General features: G+C 31.9%; 1 protein-coding gene across 2 annotated transcripts in view; it reads right to left on the minus strand.

Annotated features, from left to right (window-relative positions):
* Positions 1–210: 210 nt before the first annotated feature.
* The window catches only part of LOC130896232 (uncharacterized), a 39,361-nt gene continuing 15,598 nt past the window's right edge, over positions 211–23,973 (minus strand). Inside the window, exons 2-5 of one of the 2 annotated variants that reach the window (XM_057804179.1) lie at positions 9,699–9,736; positions 7,037–7,083; positions 5,695–5,892; positions 211–5,639 (exon numbers count right to left, since the gene is read on the minus strand). In XM_057804179.1, the coding sequence (XP_057660162.1) occupies positions 2,619–5,639; positions 5,695–5,892; positions 7,037–7,083; positions 9,699–9,726 (3,294 nt within the window). In that variant the 5' untranslated portion in view covers positions 9,727–9,736 and the 3' untranslated portion in view covers positions 211–2,618. The remainder of the gene's footprint in view (positions 5,640–5,694; positions 5,893–7,036; positions 7,084–9,698; positions 9,737–23,973) is intronic. The other variant, XM_057804180.1, reaches the window with a different exon arrangement.

The following is a 23,973-nucleotide window of genomic DNA, read 5'->3' on the forward strand; positions in this document are numbered from 1 at the left end:
ACACGATAATTTTAAGTTTTTTTTAATGTTAACTAGTGAGAAATTCACAGGCTCACTTTTTTCAATAATTCGATCACTAAATCCACACTCCAATGTGAAACATAATGTTAAAGAGTATTTGGGAAATTTATTAAGAGTCTTATGATGGGGGCTCTAAGAATCGTCTACCCATCGAATAGAGCTAATTGTTGATAAATGAAACTAAATTGATAAATCTTAAAAGTTTATTCACAAAATGTTCATTAATTTTGTAACTACAATGTGGTTTTAAATATATAATAGGTAACTTTAAAATCATAATATATTGCTACGGAGAAGCTCGTGAGGTGCGTCCTTAGGCCGGCCCTGTCCAGCCAATGGAAGTTTAAAAATCGGCGAGTTCGCGCGACGTCTTTAATCTGGTTTTAATAAACAACTTTTCGTGTTAAATTGAAAAATAACATACTTAGCAATGACAATGTTTATAAAAACTGAGTTATACAGGAACATTAGAAACGAAAATAATTATGCATATTTTATTCCAATCTGCGAGTATTAATACTGAATTACAACATCACTAAATAAATAAATAAATATGATTGGACAAGAAGACGATTATTTTTTGTATAATTAAAACTGTTGTTCGAAACATCTGTACATTCGTTGGGATATAATAAATTTATCATTTTCTTTTCTTTGCCCTATTAAACAACATTTAAAATCGGTAGTCACCAAATCAAAATAAATGAAAATTTAGTATTCGAGAACAGCATAATCAACCAACCCTTTCATAGTTTGATTCCCCAAGGGCATACTTCAATTTTGGTTTTTGGAATAAATACTTATTGTTAAACTAATTGGAACGTGACAACTTCCTTCTTAAATACAAACATAATGTTATGCTGGTTGCCTGTGAGTATGGATACCTTAAATACTGGTTGCCTATATTCAACTTTAGATATATGACAAATAACTTTTAATACTGGTTTAAATAAAAATTTCATTAATTATTATAATTCGAAAAGTAATTATCAATTTTCAATCTTCTGAATAAATAATTTCAATAAAATAAATGAATAGTCAGAAAAAATTGTAAGTGAATTTGATAATCGTATTCTTGTCCAGTTTATTTTATATTTTCGCTATTAAAAAAATAACCAATGTGTACTCAACATCTATATCAAAAATATAAAAATAAAAACCTACATCTACTTCCTAGTTAGAGTAATTACAAAAAACAAATCTCATAAAAGAATTGATTGGTTGATATATATTTATAGAAAAATCTAACTTAAGTTTTAAATAAAATAAACGCAATACACTATACAGTTTGTCCTAAGTTATCGTATACAGGCAATATCTCATGAAAATTCCATTATAAAAATAGGTGTATGACGACTCCCTTTATACATTTTTATTAGGAGGCATTCAGACTTATCTGTGATTAGTTTGAAGGACACGTCGACTGGAAAGATATTTACATTTTTTTCACTAATTGTGAAACATGTTGGGCGCGGAAACGTCATCTTCAAATAGTTTTTTTTAAGTAGAAAAATATAAAAATTAAATAGTGTGTTACTTTAAGAATGTCTGATGCAAAAGGAAGTTGAACGTAAGGTCGGGGGGATGTCCAAAATGATTATTTGACTAGTTTTTTAACACAGATTAGGTTAGGTTAGGTTAGGCTAGGATATTTTGTACAAATTCGTCGCACGGTAATGTCGTTTTTATTATAAGAAATAGTAATAAGGATTAGCCTAATACACATATTTCTTCAGAGTTTCAAAGATGAAAAACTATGTGAATACACACATTTCGCGCCCAACATTTATATATAAAATTAATCAGCATAATTGCTTCTATAAAATATTGAAATTTCAAGGTGATCAGAAGTTAGGGGGTTAAACTACATAATTACCAGAATTTCTATTAACTTTTCCCACCGGGAAATAGGTACTATAGCTTGTTCTCTATCCAGATCTCACTACTAATACATTTTTTTTGTGAAATTATCTTCAAAATTTGTCTTAGCAACTACAGATTCAGATAACGTTAAAGAGCGCAGCTCTGATTCGTTTTGCAGCCTCCATGGATTCCACAAAATATAAGCTTGAAGACTGTGATAACTTTCTTTGTTTTAAGAGATTCACAAGGATTAACTACCTAATAGAATGACTATTATTGCCAGTATACAATATTTGGGACATCCGGTATTTGTTATTTGAAGCAATTACCCGATTCGTACTATATATATGCACAAAATTACTCAACTGGTAACTATATATTTATAAAATCATCTTTTTGTAATACATTATCTTATGGTATATGGCTATATCATATAAACCAATGGTTCCAAACCTTTTTGGGATCGATGCAAAGAAACGCTGTTCAAAATACAAACCTAACCAAAAAAGAAATCAACACAAATAGAGGGCTAACCAAATTGTTAATTGAAAAGCCTCGGCTAAAATAAAAAAAAATCAAAATTAAAACCGTACTAAACATCCCCACCCTTTTGTATTATTTAACAAAATGAAACTGTCCAGTAAATCAAATCGTCACGCGGAATTCCTTTAATCTGTCACTGGTCGCGATCCCCCGGCTGGGAACCACTGATCTAAACCATTTTAAAGTCTTCATCATTTACCTAACTTAGAAGCTATAGTATACAATGTATTCAATAATTGAAGAGCTCTAGTGTCTTGGTCCTCTTCGTTTATAGTAGGCCCTAAAAAGGGACTAAAAGAATTATGACTGGATCGTATAGCTTGTTGACTAGTCGACATCGGGTTAGTCTCGGTTGATTCCAAAGTTTTAAGACTATCATAATTATCATCTTTGATATCTTTGGTTATATTTTTACCACATTCGCTGATTAAAAGCAAAATCAATCTTCTCGTTATCGGATTCGATTCTATTTCTCTCATTTTTATCAAAAACTCATTTTCCGTTGTATTGAGTTTTTTAAGTATACGATGTAATTTGTTATTGCTACCGGTATTGTTCATAAAATTAATCAAAATACCCGATACCTCCGAGGAATTTATAGTAACATTCGGTAACTTATGAAGTTCGTAATTTATTTCTTCAAGTTGTATATTTTCCGGCGTCGTGTTTTCCACTTCTGTAGACCCGTCGAATGATAAAGTAGAATCAAACTCGTCGTTCAATAACGACGGATCTACAGCGAAAGTATTTTTCCATAAGTTCGTAGCCGTCGTAGACGTCGTCCAATGATCCTTCGGTAAATCTTTGAATGAAGCAGTTCTAGCTTTTTCTCTTTTTATATCGTTTAAGCCCGGTAGGAAAGATTGAGTATCGGCAGTGTTCAAATCTGAATTAATAACGTTATCGACGTCGGCTAAAATAAAACCCCAAGTGGGTAGCGGCGATTGAGATGTCGTGAAAATAGGAGGAAGATTAGTTTTCGTATCGGTATCCGAATAATTCAACAATTCCTCATCGATTCCGGCGATTTCAGTTGTTGTTTCCGGTGGTTCGGTCGGTCTGTAATTCTCCAAATCTTTTCTAAACATTTCCGGATCGTTTAAATAAGCGGATAAAGCTAATGTGAAATTTTTAGCGAGCTGTCGTATTTGAGGACTTTCCAATTTAAAATCTTCCTTTTTTGTAACGTTTTTTTCATTGTTATTAGTATTATCTGGTGGCGATTTTTTATAAAATAACTGATTGTAACCATGAACTGTCATTTGGGTTAGAAGCGTGGTTAATTTTTCTTTATTATCCATCATTAGTTTTTCTTGGTGTTTATTAGATGTTTTAGCTTTCTGAGCTATTACTTCATCTAAAGCATTAGCGAAATATACTGATAAAGTATGTAAAGTTTGTGGTCCCACAGAAGGTGGTACTACCAAACCTGGTCTTGAATTCTCGAAGGATATTTCACGTTCTTTAGAAAGCGCAGTGAGGACGTCAATCATATTATCAACATGTTCATCAATAATAGTCGTAGGAACGACAAAAGGAGTCGGTGAAGTAGGTTCGGGACTATTAAATGGTTTAAAAGGACCAGCAGTTGATATTTTATAACGTTCGTAATTCTCGGGATCGTAACTTGAAGTAGTGGAAGACGATGTTAACGTTGCAAACGACACTTTTTGGAACGGACGTGGTTGTTGAGTTGTACTGCGAATTGTGATATTATAAATACGGTTATCACTAAAAGGTTCTGATGTTGTATAAAAACTTTGTTTGTTCCGTAGTAATGGGGTTGTACCAGTCGATTGACGTTCAAGAATTTCTTCTTCGTCGACTGCTATCTTATCTATTGGTTTAACTACGGATATGATTGGTTTAGGTCGTGATGAACCGAATGATTTTCCTAATTGGATCCCGATTTTTGTCGCTGTTTTATTGAATTTCACTTGAACCGCGTTACTTGGTAGAGATCTGGGAGTTGTTGAAGGATACGATCCATAAACGATGGCGTAATCTTTAGTTCTAGGTCTTGTAGTTGAACTTTCTAACCTCGATCTTATTTTAAATGGTTCGCTTGTTGTTTTAACTTGCTTTTTCGTTGGATTATTTTTCGTAGTAGCTTCTGTTGTTGATACAGTTGTAGTGGGTAATATCGTTGTTGTTAAATCAGTTGTTTCTTCTATTGGTTTAATTTTTGCGAACAATATTTTTTCTAATACTTTAGGTGTTACTAAAGATGAGTTAGTTGAATTTTTTTCTACATTTGTAATAACGTGTACTTTAAAAACTTGGTCTGTATCTAAAGCTTTATCGATTTTTGTGTTATTCATTATTAAAGGATTTACGAATAAAGGATCTTTTGTGGATTTGATCTTACCACCGACTCTGTTACCTAGGAATGGTTTACCGTTATTAATAGGTTGTGTTGTAATATACTGAGGGGTAACTGAAGATATTGTACTGTGAATTTTAGGGTAAGTATACGGAATTGTTTTTAGATCTGAATATGTTGTTCTGTGATTTGGAAACGGATTATACGAAGAGGTTTCGTGGATGGTGTTTAATGAATTCTTTACGAACGCCGCTGTTTCTTCTGGTACTTGTGATTCATCCGAAATTTGTGATAAATTAGTATTTTTCCTAGTTGGAGATTCTTCGTTTTCGTAATCTGGAGCTGTTAGTGGAAATTCGACGTGATATTCTTTTTGAGTACTTCTCAAATTGACGAAATACTTTTTTTTAGTACTAGCTACAGTACTAGTAGGAAAAACATCGTTATTTTCGAAATTGCCGAGATCGTTCTCGTTGTATCTTCTCGTTTTTTGATGTGCTGCTGTTTGTTGTTCGGAACTTGTTATAATTTTATTAGAATTTCTTGAATTAACTTTATGATTACCAACATTGTTATTTCTAGCATTGAAAGTTTTATTTTTAAATTCGTTATTTTGATTCGGTTCCTTATTAAATAATTTTCTATCAACAGATGAGTTCTTCTTGAGTTGATTAGAATTTTTTTCTCCATTGTACAGTTGAACTCTACGATTTAATTTCCTTCGCGCGTTATCTTCTCTTAAATTTTCCGCACTTTCTTCATATAAAAAAGGGGAGTGACTACAATTTACTTTAAACCACCACTCGCAGATTAAATCTGATTGTTGGAAGATGGTTCCGTTGGGACATAAAAAGGATATTTTCTTTTCATCTTCGCAGATGTGAAATACCTGAAATTTGGAAATATGTGAGTTGAATTAAAATTTTAAATGAGTAGAATGTTACCTGACAATCTGTATCTGTATCAGCATAATATCCAGATTCTAATCCTTGACAGGTGAAAAGAGTCCGAGGTATATGAGAATATACAGGAAAATCAACTCCGGGTGTACCTTTGACTCCTTGATAAAAGAAATGGAAGTCGTCGGATTTAGATAGATTTTGACGTGACGGATTTGAATACGGATTACCTCCAGTTGCATACTGAAAAATATTTATAAAATCAGACTGAAGGTACTTGAAAACAGTCATAAAATCGTTTTCGTGGCACGATATCTAGCTATTGCAGGGGAATCTATTTGAAGCAAGTTGTCCGAAAGTACCCTACTCCATTTTCAACAAATCAACTGTTGTCAAAATAGCGATAATCGCCCAACTTGTCAAACAGACCGGCTGCTCTCCTACACAATCGGCGCTGATGACGTAAGACCTATTGGGAGAGAATCTCGGGCGGTATCAAATATATCCAGACGTCTAAACTTTGTAAGTTTGTTAATACTAATCCTATCGACTTTAAATAAACACCATTATTGTTGTAAAATTAAGTAGTATTTATTTTCGTGAAAAAAATGGCCCAAAGCTACAGGTTCAAATACCTACAAACTACGAATACGTGACAACTACGTTATTGAAATATTACAAGACGATGCAAATTTCAATTGTCAGTTATCTTCAGTGATTAATCGACTGTTCATGTTAACAATCATCATTTGTGGACCTGGAGCTCAGAAAATAATCACGAGAGGGTGCAACTAGACTTCTCTAAAATTGATGTTTTTTGTACTATATCCCGGAAAGTTTGGGGATCTTTTTTCTTAACTACAGCAATTGCTCTTTCCTCTAGATAAAACTTTTTGAGTTGCACTTCCATTTTTCACATCAATTATAACTGGAAATTCAATTAAATGAATATGAAAAAGCGTTTAAGCCCCAATATGCATTTAAAGATGAACTTAGAACTCAGTTGAGGACTTCAACCATCTCAGCTTTCCCTTGATAAGTCCTAGTTCTTATCTCTAATATATATGTCTGAGTTGTTGTTGTTTTATTCGTTATGTTGTCTTGGATACGCTATCAATGCGAATTTTACTAGTATTTCGAAAAATTTATTATTTGCTGAAACTTAATTGGCGCCGAATACCACTTTCTGAGAGACTCCAGCCGAAAAAGTTGAGGTTACAAAGTGTTATATAGACTAAATCTAAATTTTCTATGCATACCATTATTTTGTTAATCAAATTATTCATCAAAGAAATCGACTTACTTATAACATATTACAAAATAATATTCATTGATCGACGTCTTTATTTGTGAATTATATTTTTTATACTGTCTAATTGTTACTTACTTTGACGGATAGCAGGAAATAAACCACGTAAAATAAAACTGCAGTGCCTAAAAACAAATAATAATAATCAAAAATCCATCGTGACTCCAATCAAAAATGATTAGTTGATCCGGAAAAGTACGGTTAAGCTTTTTAATATCCTGTCACCGGACTTCAGCTTTCATTATCTCGGCTTCTAATGGTAGTATCACAATTTTTTTTTCAAATGTTCGATTTTTCAAAGTTTACTTATTATACTTATGTTAATAGTGTCTAACAAACTTCAACTCCTCTGTTGATTATAGCAAATAGCATCTCAAAATTAATAATACTAGCTTTTACCCGCGGCTTCGCTCGCATCGAATCCATTAAATAAGTATCAGAAATCATTATAATAGAAAAGAACGAACTCTGTAGCTATATGAGAACCTGAGATATAGATCTTTGAATGGAGAAAAATTGCCAAAAACCTACAAAAATCCATAACTCCACATTGAATGTCCGCGCCTAGCTCCTCTCCAACTCAACCGATTCAAGTGTTCAAAAACTAAAAAGAAAGAAGGTATTTCAGCGAGTGTTCTTAAATCAAAACGAACTCAGTAGCTATATTAGAACCTGAGGTATAGATCTTTGAATGTAGAAAAGTTGCCAAAAACCTACAAAACTCCATAACTCCACATTGAATGTCCGCGCCTAGCTCCTCTCCAACTCAACCGATTTAAGTGTTCAAAAACTCAAAAGAAAGAAAGTGTTTCAGCGAGTGTTCTTAAACTAAAACGAACTCAGTAGCTATATTAGAACCTGAGGTATAGATGTTTGAATGTAGAAAAGTTGCCAAAAACCTACAAAAATCCATAACTCCACATTGAATGTCCGCGCCTAGCTCCTCTCCAACTCAACCGATTTAAGTGTTCAAAAACTCAAAAGAAAGAAAGTGTTTCAGCGAGTGTTCTTAAACTAAAACAAACTCAGTAGCTATATTAGAACCTGAGGTATAGATCTTTGAATGTAGAAAAGTTGCCAAAAACCTACAAAAATCCGTAACTCCACATTGATTGTCCGCGCCTAGCTCCTCTCCAACTCAACCGATTTAAGTGTTCAAGAACTCAAAAGAAAGAAGGTATTTCAGCGAGTGTTCTTAAACCAAAACGAAGTCTCTATCTTGAATAGAACTTGAGATATTGAGGATAGAACGTGTGTATGTGAAAAACTCCCATAAGTAATGTACAGGGGGAAATCGCATTTGAGTATAACTCGAGAATGGTGAAAATTAGATGAAATCCGATGGTTGATGGCTGATCTGTGCATCAATACCTTTCATTGAAAAAAAAAATTAATCAAATCGGTTGGGTAGAACGCCTGAACGGACTCGGAATGGAAATCATCAATTTTTTTAATATATAAGATTCATCGAATAAGCAGCAACTTATTGAATATCGCTGAGAAAAGTATATGTAGCTGAAAGGAGATTACATTGAAAAATAAATATATTTTTTTCCAAAATTTTTGTATTTTCTTCAGGTACTTCTAGGTACTTCCGGGACCATCCTCGTAATTTAAGTAGCCACTAAATTTTGAATGGTATTATTAATGATACAAAAGGCACTTCTTAAAATGATATTTGATAATTACAATAACGAAAACGGCTGATAAAACTGATAATAAAATAATTTGTATCAATAACTATTGCTGATAACCAGATGATATGTTAAAGAAAGACATTTTTATAGCTTCCTTTCAATAAGTGAGAGGAACTAGTTTTAAGAAAAATATTTACATGTTACACAATCTATTACTCTTGTACATGATTGCTAAATAGTGTCACAGCTTGTAAAAACTGATTCATGGTAATAAATTAAGTCTACTACATATTTCTAGTCAAATACATTCGTTGACAGAAACGTTTCTCTTTGAACTAATTTAAATCCTATTAGCAAAAGTTATTTGTTGAAAATCCAAGTTTTTATACTTGTGTCTATGAACACAGGTAGCATAAAAGCTATTCGCACGAGTACTACACAAGAATTTTTCAACGGCAATTCAATAATTCACAACATTTAACAACAGAACCAATTCCTTATTGTCTTGATTGTTTTGGTTCTACATGTGAAGATTCCCACGTTTCAATTTAACCTCTTGTATACTACGAAAGCTCTCAAATTTGTACACGTGTGTTTTGAAGATTAGGTCTAACTGAAAATTATATGAATTTAATATCAGTAGCACCTTGTAAGTGTCACTTTACATCCCTTATATCACAAGTCAGGTTGTTAGTCATTGATATGTTAGTAGTAGTTAGTTTTTAGGATTTTCGGAACTAGGAATACAACTATCAGCATCAATAACTTTTGTATTGCATTCGATTTTTGTGAAAGTTGCAGCATTTGAAAAGTTTTCGTAAAACTTGGTTACTGAAGTTGAAGTATCAATAGTATATTACACTACTAGTACAGAAAGATTTCTACGCTACCTCTCGAGTATCATATGTGTCTTGAAACCACAAAATCAACTTACCTACCTTATTATTATATATAATATAAAAAATAAGAATGGATGCACCATAAAATGTAGCTTTATTCAATGAAATGCATTAAAATTGAAGCCTGAATACTGTGAAAATATTATAATATATAATAATAATAAAAGTGAGGTTAAGTTGCAAAACAAAATATGAATGACTCACCACATTTAAATGCACCGCATAATCGCATGTTCCAAAATCTGTAAGAAATAAAATTATTTTACTCTAGGATACAAAATTCTTAGCTGGCTAATTTTCGAAATTAGAAAAACACATTTAATTAAAACTATTCCAACAGTTCAATAAGCTATTGTTATTTACAATTTATTACGAGAGTAATGTTCTCAATTTCAATACAAGTACAAGCAAATCTTGCTTGAACCTTCTTGAATTTCTTGTTATTCGGGATCCGACTTTTGAGTTGAAGGATTCTCTCGAATATTTCCCATTTTAGATGTTGCATTCCATTTTTATATGAAAGTATCCAATTAAAAACTTCAACTCACTTTATATACATTCACAATTCACTTCATAATATGAATAAAATAATATTTAAGAGAAGGAAACTTCTAGTAATGCAGAGCTCGATGAAGCGTCTACAATAATCCATCTCAGATAATTCAGCTACCGAAATACATGCTGCAAGTGACACTTTCGATGAAGGATTTAATGAGGCTTGTGTCGATATATAAGAATCACCAATGAGATAACTTGTGGTTCAAGCTTTCAGTCATTCTAGTATCGAGCACAAAGAGATCAGAGAAAGAGCACAAAAGATTATTATTGGTTCAAAAACTATCTGTAGTATAGGATAGCGGTTACAAGAAAATTTTCAGAGAAAGAATCACTCTGATGGATTCCTCCAGAGCTCCTTGATTCTGAAAGTGGATTTTAGGGAAAAAATGCTCCCTGGTTTTCTTATATGAGCTCTGTTGCCTTAGGAAGCACCTAAAGTGACTAGGACTAGTTAAAAATTACGAATTTATGATCCGTAATGGAGAAAAATTCACAAGTTACAGAATCTTCACTATCATAAGATATTCTATGAAAAAGAGAGGAGTGAAGACGTGGTTTTCTTGAAATCGACGCAGATTTTCTGTTCATTAGCCCTGACTGACCTCGAGGTCCTCGAATAACTTTCACCCTATAAACTAAATCTAAATCTAGGACAATATATTTTGAAAATATTAAATTATGTAGAATGGAATGTTCTTCATCCAAATCAACCTGTATAAACTTGAGACTATAATTTTAGAACTGTTACGTAAAACGTGTGATTTTGGTCACTTTTTAATAAAACCATAGATATTATTTGCACAATAAATCTTGAAACAATAGTTTTTGCTATTAAATGAACAATGAAATGTTTATGATTGTTTAAGAGCAAGCCAAATGGAATTAAATTCACAAAAAAAAATAATTTGCCAATATAGCACCTCGATAAAAATCGTGGGAAATTTTTAATTTGCTTTATGTGTTGAGTTATTGCCAATGAATGATGATATCTGATATAACAAAATACCTCGACCTGATAATAATTTGACATGACGTAATTTTTAAAAACTCTGAAGGATTGATTTTCACTGATACTACAAAGAAAATCGAATACTAAACAAAAAGTTTTGCAGTTTTACGATCATGTACACGAGCCTTTTTCGGACCAAGTTTACCCTTTGCAATCCACACTCTCTCTATTTTCCGAAATACAACATTTCATTTACACGATTGTCAAACAGAATTTAAGCGTCGAATAAATCTGTGATCTTCATGTTGAGGTCGGACTTTTCTCACAATATTCATACAATTCGAAAATGTGTAATTAATTATTTAGGGTCTAGTGACTTATAACAGAGGCCCTAGGGCCTCAACCTTATAATAAATTGATATGGCGTAATTGTAAGCAGCTTTGAATGAATCATTTCTACTGATACTCTGGAAAAAAATATAATCCTTAATATATTCAATGTAATCTGACATTTTGAAAACGTATCGTAATTTTATGACCATTTATACGAACGTTGTTGCCTTTTTCGGACCAAGTTTACCCTTTGCAATCCACACTCTCTCTATTTTCCGAAATACATTTCATTTACACGATTGTCAAACAGAAACTAAGCGTCAAAAATATCTGACATCTTCATGCTGAGGTCGGAATTTTCTCACACAATCTTCACACAATTTTGATTAATTATTTGAGGTCTAGTGACTTACGACAGGGGCCCTAGGAGTCACAATTTTGTTAATTTGTCTTATAAAAACCTGTAGTTTGATATGCAATTTCAGTGTTTCGCTTTTATTACGGTTTTTATTTGTTATTCGTTATTTATATGATAATATGCATGGTTCTTCATCATGATGAGAGTTGGTGATAGGGAATTGTCCAAAAAGAAAGCAAATCTCGGTATACTTTATTGTCACTTTTAGGAGCTTGAAGTTACTCGACCCATTTATCAGTTGGACGATTAAACCTTCAGATTCGCTAACAAACAATCTGATTAAAATATGGAAAATACATGACAAAGTTATATGATGAGCGATTGCAAAATCGACAAAATTAAAACTTTATAATGTTACACAAAGAGAATTGAGGAAATTTTTTCAACGATCTTTTGATATAGAAGGTATTAGAAAAAATTACACTTGATCCTTTTTCGTTCTTTAAGAACATCCTACCACCAAAAAGAACGAATTTGATTAATTTCAAATTTTAAAAACCAATTATTTTTCGTTGTTAAAATTATGAAGTTATATGGCCAATAATGTCATCTTAACATCATCAATATGAACTTATTTTTCTAAATCTATCGTAGGCAGATACAAATTGGGGGTGTTTTAACCGATATCTCATTTCAAAGAACGTCTAACTGTCTTTTGTGTTCTCAAAAATACGACATAACCTTTTCTAGCGAAAAATCTTATAAAAATCATACATAAAATATTTTTTTGCCTTCAATGAGTTTTAAAATTAATTGATAAAATTATGGTCATAAACATGGTAAAATAGAAATAATTTTCTATGCTTATTCAGATGAATTTTTCTAGAAAGAAAGGAGGTTATTCTATATATTTTCCATAAAATCATCGTTCAAGTTTACATGATGAAACGAAACTGTGTCAAGTTATTGTTTTAAAATGAATTCTGGTAAATTTTTTCCTTTCACAAGAAATTAAGCGTAATTAAAAAAATGTAAATTATATCCGTCAACTTAAACATTTCATTAAAATTGTACTAGATTAAGAAATTCGAGTTGGGCATTCAAGAAATTGTTAATTATATCGATTTTCACTGGGCGAATCAAAAATAATGTTCAATCTTATGATTTAGCGCAACATTGATTTTCATTTCAATAACTTTTCATGTTTCTGTATGTAGTATGTTCGAGGATAGTCCAAGAACTACCTGGCCTGACCTACAGGTGGCGGTAGTTGCTTGCTTGCTATTTTCCAACAAAGAAGAGTTGATGTCGGCAGTTAATTCTTATTTTGAAGAGCTTGACGATTCTTATTATAAAAAGGGTATCGAACTTGAACATCGCATGGAAAAGTGTATAGAGCTAAGGACCAGGACCATCCACGTATCTATCCTGTTCTAAATTATCAGAGTTCTGTGTTTTAGAAAACTAGTATTCAACAACGTTTTTAAATAAGACATTAGCTAGGGTTCAAAGATAATGTTAATTGGACGAGGACAATTCAACGAACAGTTACTCAGTATACATTCTACAAAAAAGGAAAGAAACTGTACATCGAAAATCTTACTGATTAAGGTCTGCATGTAATATACTTCGAGCAGAAATGTACGCTTTAGAAAAAGCTGCTAGACTGTTAACAGAAGATTGGGAAACAAGCATCAATGCAAAAATCTACGTAGATACACAGGAAATAATAGCATTGAAAACAACAAAATCTAAAGTGATAATGATCTGTCGGGAGGCATTCTCCTGGATTCTTGACACTAAAGTAATACCGGATACCTGGATTACGATTGAATCAAATATAAAAAAATCTATTATATACCTAAGCAAAACAATTGAATTCAAGTAAATCCTTTTACTTATTCTCAATACTTTACTAAAATTGCATCAAACTCTGTGACATAAATTTAATAAGAAAGTCAGAAAATATAATAGATTGCAAATGCACACATTGTCTTTTAAAGATTTCTTTTTAAGCTTGTAAACAGATAAATTTCAACTAATAAAAATAAAAACGTTAAAAATCATCGAGCGCAAAAAATTGTCGCTGTTTTAATTTTCTGTGTATGTTTAATTAATGTAAAAGAAATTTGAATAGAGGTCATTAGTCACAGTGAATTTATCATCTACTAGTTGATTGTTTTTACTTTAGATTCTGATTTAACATTCGATATAATATGTAATCACCCCTTTCAAATCGATATAAGGGTGATTCCGTTCTAACTGTGATTTTTTGTATTCAAAATTTCAAGATTTTAACATTTAACTTTTCTAACTTTTTTATGCATATTATTCATCTATTTTACTGTAAAAATAAAACTCTAAGAGGAATTTACTACAACTTCAAAGTATCACGAGCAAGACACAAATGTCGGATTTTGAGTTCCACGGTACTGACTCATTTATCCACGGTACTGACATGGTAACTTAAGATATTAAACAACAAGTGCATCAATTTTCCTCAGTTTGATCATAAACATTAGAATTTATAAGGTAATTAGTTTAAATCATTTGTTACGACAAAAAAAATTAATAATTTATCGGTAAATTCTAGGAATGGACATGACACGGTACTGACATTCAAGTGATGTAGTATAAGTTTTCTTTAAGTGGCAAGTTATATTGTATAAAAATAATGTTTAAATATCTTAAGAATTATTCAATTAACACAAAATTTTTATTAATTGATTATTAATTAATGACTAGTACAAAAAAACAATACAGGACATTGAATATCACAGTTATAATGGAATCACCCATAAACAAATCATGTAAACATTATACAAAATCCTACGCAGTTTCATTATTTAAGATCATTTGAGCAATTTTCATGTTTTCTTTCTCAAGTTTCTGGTATTAATAATGGCGGAAACCCTTTTTAGTAAACCATTGATGCTCTGAATACCCCGTAATGCCCGCTTCACACTTTTCATGAAGTTACACGAGAAAACGCGATTGCGAGAGTGAGGATGGTACGCTCTTGTCTCCTCGCATCGCTCCGCTTCTTGTGGAATCCAAAATATCCTTATCACAAGGATGAAAGTAAATTGAGTTACGCATTCGATCTGATATGTGAACAATTATATATAGATAAGTACAATTCGAGAATATGATAAATAAAAACATGCTCCATGAAGGATTTTCTGCACACCACAATCTCGTAACTACTACTGTTAATTATATATGGTGAGGAGTGAATTTCAGCTAATTTGTATTCGAAAATTATGTACTTGAAATGCTCACTAGACCGAAACATTCTTCGGGTAAAGGTGGAAGTTTTATTATTCTACATATAAGATCAAAAGACAATTTTTTGGATAACGATATGTTGCTCTTCAAGTCAAAACAGGTTGTTATCGAACTTGAACATCGCTGGGAAAAGTGTATGGAGCTAAGGACCAGGTAATTCTGGACGGCAAAACTTTCAAATTTGCATCCGCAAATTTTTTACTTGAAATGCGCATTAGACCGAAACATCCTTCCGGTAAAGGTGGAAGTTTTATTATCCTACATATAAGATCAAAAGACAGTTTTTTGGATGATGATTTGTTCCTCTTCAAGTCAAAATAACTTGGTGAAATCAATCACGACATGAATGCGTAGGTTTATAAAAAGTGTCAACAATATTATTACTTTGAAACAGGTCCAATTCATAATGAAGGAAAAGCTTTTTCATATTCCTAAATTTGTCTTCTCATTGAAGATATTGAGCAAAATGCTTCAATCAGTCAGTAATTGGAACTGAAGAAAAAATGACGGACGTACTCATGGGATATTGAAACATGAATCGGTACAATGGTGGATCTATCCATAGCAAAAGGCTGCGTATTTATAGAAAACAGAGCAAGTTTAGCATTATTGGCATTTATTCAGACCTGACTGATCGAATGGTGAACAATGCAGCATTGCACAATAGAAATGGTCTTCCATACAAGCCTCCAAGTGAATGTAGAGGAAGTGATTCATTTCACTGGCGCTTAGTTATGTTATGGTGGGTCCACACGATACAGACTTTTGTTCGTACAGATATCTGTACAGACTATGGAGTCGGAGTGAAAAATTTCACCCAAACAACACTTTTCATTCGAAAATACAATTCAAATTTCTTAGCTACGATAAATACGCAGACTGACATGCATACTCCGACTTTTGGATCGCACCGACATTTGTCTGTATTGTCTAGTTTGCGCAAACAAAATTCTATAGAATTTTATGGAAGTCTGTATCATGTGGACCCACCTTTAGTCTGTGGCCGCCACTACTGGTGAAGATAAACTGAATCGTTTGATGTTACTCAGCATCGAACATGGAACAGCTGGAAATTATCATTTGAAAACATCATTGACGATTTTACCAGAATGTAAACTAGAAAGAAAAAAATTTTATTTTGATTTAAGCCTTTTGTTTTATCTTAGGTTTATTTTGATGTATGTTTACGAAGTTTTTTGAAAATGTAATGTCTTTCTAAACATAGTATGGATGTGTTAAAGTTAAAAAATGAAAAACGTAAAAAAGGTTTGAAATGCTTCTTGTTTCCCATCAATTAGTTTCAAAACAGTTCAAATATCTTGTTAACAAGTACTATAAGCAATAATCAATCAAACCTCAAAACTAATTGCAATTATAATTTACAAATTAATATTTTTATGTACCAAAACTTATTTATTTCGAACATAGCTGTGTGACAGAAGATGGTTGTAAGCATTGAAGAATTTTCAGACTATATTGAATTTTTCTTAGTAATGAAAGCCTATTAACCTATTAGTCTAAAGATGTTTCATAGCTCATTCCATTCATTTATAAGATATTCGGCCAGTACAAGAATAAGGTTACTATCAATTTCCGATTTTGTCCATTTTGTCACGAGGGGTCAGTACAAAACTCTGCCAAGGGCCACCAAAAGTCTCTCGGCAGTAGAAGGGAGCCGCTCGGTAGAAATTGATCTCACTTTCAAAACCTATATATGAGACCGAGGCAATAGAGCTTAACTATTCAGATTCAAGAAATCTGTAATAAAAATTTATTATTAACAACTACTAGATTGTAATTTTCCATTTTTTATTATTTGATGGATTCATGAGCGCAATGCAATGATTATACATTTCCTGATATCTTCATTATCATGTCTATTAACATCTACTTAACCGTATCTGTCCATCGTGAGACCAAGAAGTATAAATAACCCATTATTCTCATGTATAATTCGTGTCAAGGAAACCGAATTTCAATCGTAGAGATTCACATAGAACTCAACAATCTATTGACCATTAAAAGATGTTACCGCAGTCATGAACTTCGTGATAAATATATGAAATAAAACATACTACAATTTTTCTTCTGTTGCGCATAACTTTCAATCAAGAAAAGGTCATTGTCGATATATAATTAGATCGGACATTTAAACGAAGAAATTATCACTGTCGACAACAAAAATTGATGTTTGTTAGATACATACAATGTCAAATAAAATTGAAATTGCAATTAGAAACCGCTATTACTCGCAATTGAAATTAACACTGAAAAGTTGGTAATTGACATTTAAAAAGCGAATATTGCGTAATATAGTAAACACCTCAAGTTGCATACGTTATCAAGAATCTTCACAGATATTTAAGTATTTGATTGAAATGAACCAAGCCATTAGACCTTGTATCATGTTATTAGAGTATTAGTATTATAGTAGAACACATCACGCGAAAGAAATACGTTATTTTTAGAGTTATAGTTCTCCCAAAATCAATTGCAGATTATAAAAACCCTTGCCGACAATTTTGTTTGATCTACCATAGGCGTAGATAGCTCATTTTATGAGACGGCATTATTTAGAGAAATTTTGAGTTAATGTGCGATTTACCGAACTTTTCGAAATACCTACTATGTCCACTATCTTGCGCACCTTTAGTCGATGATCATCCAGTACCGCTTCGTGGATTTTATTCAACATTTCCGGAGTCGTCACCTCATTTGGTCGACCACAGCAATGCAGGTCTTCGCAGGTCGTGTAAACTCTGCTACCCAATATTTTACTGTTAAAAACGAAGGATCAATCTCACCCAAATTAGAATCTAGTTCAAGTTTCATATTGGTTGGGCTAAAACCTTTCACGTTAGCTATTTATGGCTGCCAAACAAATATTAAGCAACGTGGTATTTTCAAACTTCAAACTTGAAACATATACTTTTTAGTACGATGGTATTTTTCAACTACCGCCATCTCTAGGTCAGTTCGTCAGCTCGTATACCTTGTTGCCATTCTCCCAATATATTTTATCCGTTCATTAATCTCTAGAAATTCATTGGAATCTGACACATAATTGGTTGAAATGATCGATATATTAAGCGCTGTAGCCTCTTAAAAAGAACTGATTACATACATTCCTCAACATCATAAGTTGAATAAATATAAAAGAGTCTCTTGTTCGATATAGTTGTTACACAAAAGTTTCATTGTGTAATTGAATTTTGTTGAAAGATGAAAGTAGCCAAATGGTTACATGAATGGATGATTCTACCGGCACCTATTGTTTCAATTCAAAAGTAGAGCGTCTAGAGTTTGTATTCGAGGGCCAACGAAATATCAATCATTATTTTCTTCTATTGAGGACACACAAATTTATTTTTTACGTAAATATTACAAAGGAAACAAACATTAATAGAATAATGATTCACACCGAGATAGCGCAGCAATTTACCAATTTTGTATTTCAATAAAACTATCAATGTAAAATTCAATAGAACTTGCGATTATATTAAATCCAGCTGTTTTATTAGATTCCTAATCTACTTTATCGAGGAGTATGGAATAATGATAGATATCAAAAACGCTAGAACAATAGTTGAATAGAATTGACAGAATTTCGTTCTTTCACAAAAACAAGAAGAGAAAGCAAAAATTTTGAACAAAAATAAATAGGATAGTTCAAAAGGCAACTATTATACTTGTTGCGATTCCAAACGTTGCCTAACCAGGACAAGATGCGTTATTTTAGTAAACAGAACCAAGATATGTCAACAGTTTCCTTCAAATAAGGAAAATATCATGAATCACCTTTTTATTTATTTTCAGACCTTCAAATTCAATTTAGTCAAATTCTTCATTCTCAAAATAGAACACAAATTACGAAGATCACCACGAAATTTATGATGAATCAATTCACGATGTTCAAGTTCAGTTTTTATATAGAAATAACTAATGAAAACACTATTTTTCTTTTTTATCTACAGATTTTTTGTGAGATAATAAGTAAAAATAGAAAAATTACGAAACAGACGTTCTAATACATCTTAAAATAAAGTCTTTCTTAAAGTATTTTGTTTATAATGCAGCCGAACAAGTTTCATACAAAGGTAGCTACTTAAGTTTCAAGATATGGCAACACCAAGACAAATTTTTCGAGGACAAAGCACTTCGAAGCAAATGGTTGACTGTTTTTTCTGAATAACTTGATTTCATTAAAGCAACGAAGAAAGATCAATTCTGAACGGTATTTGTTTATCAGAAGTGTTCGAAAAAGTTAGGGAAGACAAATCAAACATCGAATTAATGAGGCCAACGTTTTTCTATACCTGTATACCTGAAGGAGTTGAGTGTACCTTAATTGGAATGAAAAAATTGGTTCAATCGCAATATTAATGGAGAATATTTTGAAAAACAACGAATCCACGTCCCATTATGAATATTTGTTTCTAATTTTGTATCTCAAAACTAAAGTAATAACCCTCGTAATATGAATAAAAACATAACCTCTCAAGGAAAAAAATCGCTGCCTTCGAATAGATAATAATTATTATTATTTATGTTTATCCTATCGAGTAGTTGATGTTAATTAGAGTGAATAATTCATAGGTACTTGTTAGTTGAATAAAGTTAACAAAGATCTTCTTAAATTACAATAGAGTAGATTACACCATTCCGTGAGAATTTTCCTTCAGATAAATTAAAAATTACATAGGACAATTAGAAAGTGTATTTGTTTATAAATCTTGTTTACGTATTTAGTTAAAAGATCCATCCAGTTTGCAATGAAGAATAATCTATTGTGAAGTTTTGTGCGAACTGTCTATCAAGACGAACTTAGACACAGTGGCGGCTCGTTATTTCGTTGACGTCATTAAATATTTAATTAATTATCATTAATATTACCACAACAATTTATTATATTGTGAAGACATTTTTGTTTCTTGGTTTCTTATCTTCTATTTGTACTTTGTCTTTTCTTGACAGTGACTTTTCTTACTAATCTATTTATAATGAATTCATTTAATTTTTTCAATCTATTATTTTCATTTCCCTTATTTTAATTTTTCTTATTTATAAAAAACGTACGGGAACAGGTATTTTGTTTTAATATGTTCAGGGGTGTCTTCACTTCAGCTGCCAAAAACACGTTTTATTAAATATCTCGCGAACCGCGCATCGTACGACAAAAATTGTACAGATTATTATACCGGGTGTCCCAATAAGAATGGCTCTCGGCCATATCTCGGCAACCGTTTATAGTACAGCTTCGGGAAAAAAAAATTTATAACAAAAGTGACCTCATAAAAGACCTGGAAATTATTTACAGAGTTGTAGGTCCACCGCCAGAGGGCGTAATTAAGTACCAAAAATTATAAAATGAATAATTTTCAAATTTTGCCTCATTGAGATGCATTTAAACTAAGATTATCGTATTCATCAGAAAATTCAGCGTATATTTTAATTTACAAGTTTTAGTCTATTTCTTCAAATTAGAGGTGGGGGGAAGCGGAAACTTTATTATGAAAAAACGCCTGTAAGTCCAGTTCTACTTAACCTATCTATGCAAACTCAATATTTTTGAATAGAGCTCCTTTCTACCAATGTAAGAGTTATAATTTCGAAACAACCTAATAAATAACGTATACGCTAGAGGGCGTTATTTATTTATTTTTTTAAATCTAGCTATCCTTGAAAAATGTTGAATGGTAACATGCAGTTTTAATGAAGGAATACAAAAGTAGACGAAATTAGCAACAAAATAGTGAAAGCCGCATGTCGATATCTTTTTAGTATAACGAGATATCCTAAGAAATGTGTAAATTTTATGCATTTTCCTTTAAACATAAATATCTCGGGTTTGACTGAACGGATTTTAACATTTTTTGACTCCTCAAAATTGTCTTTCCTTGTTCTATTAATAAAAGTTCCAATTATTATGTCAATATTACTTATGCTGTCACCGGGAAACTGCGTTATGGAAGTTGAAATGGAAATATAACTTAAGGTACTATAATATTTACCATCTTTTTTATTTGATACCTTTTTTTTGTATAACGCATAGGTTTCCAATGAAATTTTATGCTCTTCAATTCAGTTACTACCATTTTCAATTTATCATTGACCATTAACTAAATATTTAGCAAAAACCATATTGAAAAAAGTTTGGGGCGCTATAATTAAAAACCTATGCGTTATACAAAAAAAAGTTTCAAATAAAAAAGATGGAAAATATTATTATCTACAATAATGACCTTTACAATTTTTGTCATACGATGCGCGGTTTGCGAGATATAAATAGAAACGTGTTTTTCAAGATGGCGGCTGAAGTGAAGTCCCCCTCATGACGCCCACTTGGATTTACATTTAGGAAACACCCCTTAACATATTAAAAAAAAAATACCTGTTGCTGAACCTACTTTTTTATTGTGACTCTTAGACTATTAATTCGATAATTTTCTTATGCACCTGGTATATCTGATGCAATAAATGTCTCACTTCCTATTCTCATATACGAGGGCTGCTAGTTAAGATTTAAGATATGACAATACTGATGTAAATATGTCAAATATGACATTTCCATCGTATAGTTTAGATTTTTTATTCTGTACGTACTCAGGACGTGTTGTTTGAGTTATTTACAGATACCTGAAACATTCATCTTGGTCAAAATATGATTTTTGACGTGGATTAAATCAACAGCATTGATCAACTCGCTTCCAATTTTGGTGATGAAGCACCATCTCGAATCAGCGTGTTTCGTTAATTTTCAAAATTCAATTATGGTGGCACTGCGCTACAGAATGAAGCTTGTGTCGATTTGTGCAAAATCCAATCCAACAAAAGCTGGACATGTCACCACCGTTCTATTGGAGCAACGTGGAATGGTGCACCAGCATTTGTTTACCAGAAGTGAAAAAATCAGGAAAATCAGTCCCAGAAGACGAATCATGAATTGATTCCAGCAGATAAAAGTTGATGAGTCCAAATCACATGTTTTGGAGGTACCTCAATCGAAATAGAAATGCTTCGACAATTAGTCCAAACGCATACAAAAATATATTGATCTTAATGGAGAATGTTTTGATGAATGAAGCCATATCCAGTTATAAATATTCGTTTTTATTTGTATCCCTCAAAACTAATGTATCAACCCTCGTATAATTTTCAATATTACGACATTTAAAATCGATAATTGTCAATATAAGATTTTATGCAATAAACAAATGTTTTTAATATAATAAATTAAGCAATATAATAATACATTAAACTAATACATATTAATCTTCCAAATATGTTAGATATAGGTAGAATTAGTTGTTTATTTCTTCATTTAGAATCCTATCACGAGTGAAATCAATTAGGATTAAGTAGATTGAAAACAGAAATCGTAAATGTCAATCATTAATCAAATAAGTAACTGAATGAATTAGATCAAATTGAGAAATCACATCACGCGATAGTGGGTGTTAATGACGAATACAACCCTAGTGAGCTAAAAGTAAACTCGTTATACAAGGTTAGTCAAGTGTAAAATACCAAATTTTTAACAGTACTTAAATAAAGAAAAAAATTTACATCCTAATTAGTAACTACTTGGGAACTTGGGAAGAAGCTACTTTTCTGTTTAACAGGAAATTAAAGAAGTGTTAATGATAGAAATTGTTTCAATATACCTAGTCCTTAAAATTCGATTCAAGCTCTTTGTTAAATGTATATGGAGGTTAAATATCTAGTGACATCGATAGAAGTACTAATTACATGAAGAAGCGTAACTGTTAAAACTTAAAACTTCAGGTCGTACAGCACGAGGAAAGGACAAAATTCAAAGGTTTACACTACTTGAGTTATAAGAACATGCCCCACAGGGTCTTTCTCTTAATAAATAAAAATGATATAGACAATAAAAGTATCAAAAATGAGCGATTTGGTCCTCCCTAAAAAAGTACGACTCATCAATGACTATTTACAGTGAAGATTAAAACTTTACTTCTCTACTAAGTGAGAAGAGGGACCTGAAAAAGAAGTTCATTACCGAAACTTTTCTAAAACGTAAAGAAGTGTTTTAAAAATTTAACAGTAGCTAGAGTTGAAGATTTAGATATTTCACAGATAATCAAGCAGCGATTACATGACGCAGCTTTGATCAAATAAGAATCAGTAATTACCCTAAGTTCCTGGTTACAAAAAAATGAAGATACCTACCTATTTTTATTCTCTAATCTATCTTCGGTATAGAAAAGTACTCAAGAAAAAGGAACATACTTGCTTGCTGGATTTTTTTGACCTTTAATAAAGCTGGTTACAGGAAATATATCGATCTAAATAAAAAATAAGCTGCATCAGGATTAGATTAGATTAATTCGCTAGCAGTGTGACTTATTGATCTACTGTTTACCAGTAATGTAGCAGTAAAATAAACTACCGGTTCACTCTGATTTTACTAAGCGTAAATGTAAATACTGTAATCGCATTGGAGGTGCTTTGATGTTCTATAGCCAGGCTGCTCAACCCCAGGCCCTCGGGCCACACTGTGGCCCGCGAAGGAATTTTAAGTGGCCCGCTCAAGTGTATAGCAAAAGCTATTAACAGACATCAATTCATGCAATTATTTGAAGAAGAAATCAGAGAATATGGAGAGTTACAACTGTGCTGTGCAATGTCTTTTAAGGGGCAGCATGTTGAAACATTTCTTTAGCTTGCGAGAACAGGTGTCGCAATTTTTAGAGCAGAAAGGGGCTTTACGATTCGAAGTTGATTTACTGAAGAATACAACCTGGTTGAGTGATCTTGCATTTCTTGTTGACATTATGAATTAGCTCAATATTGATTCTTTTTTCAATTAGCTCTCTTCCTCACACTTAAACATTTGAAAGAGGAGCTCAATATTGTTTCTGTTAATTACTCTAAATACCAATCTAAAATTTAATACTTATCACAGTCATTCGAGAGGAGATTTCAAGATTTAGAGAGTAAAAAACAAAACGTACAAATTTTTATAAATC

The sequence above is a fragment of the Diorhabda carinulata genome, chromosome 7 (assembly GCF_026250575.1).
Source record: "Diorhabda carinulata isolate Delta chromosome 7, icDioCari1.1, whole genome shotgun sequence".
NCBI classification, from domain to species: domain Eukaryota; kingdom Metazoa; phylum Arthropoda; class Insecta; order Coleoptera; family Chrysomelidae; genus Diorhabda; species Diorhabda carinulata.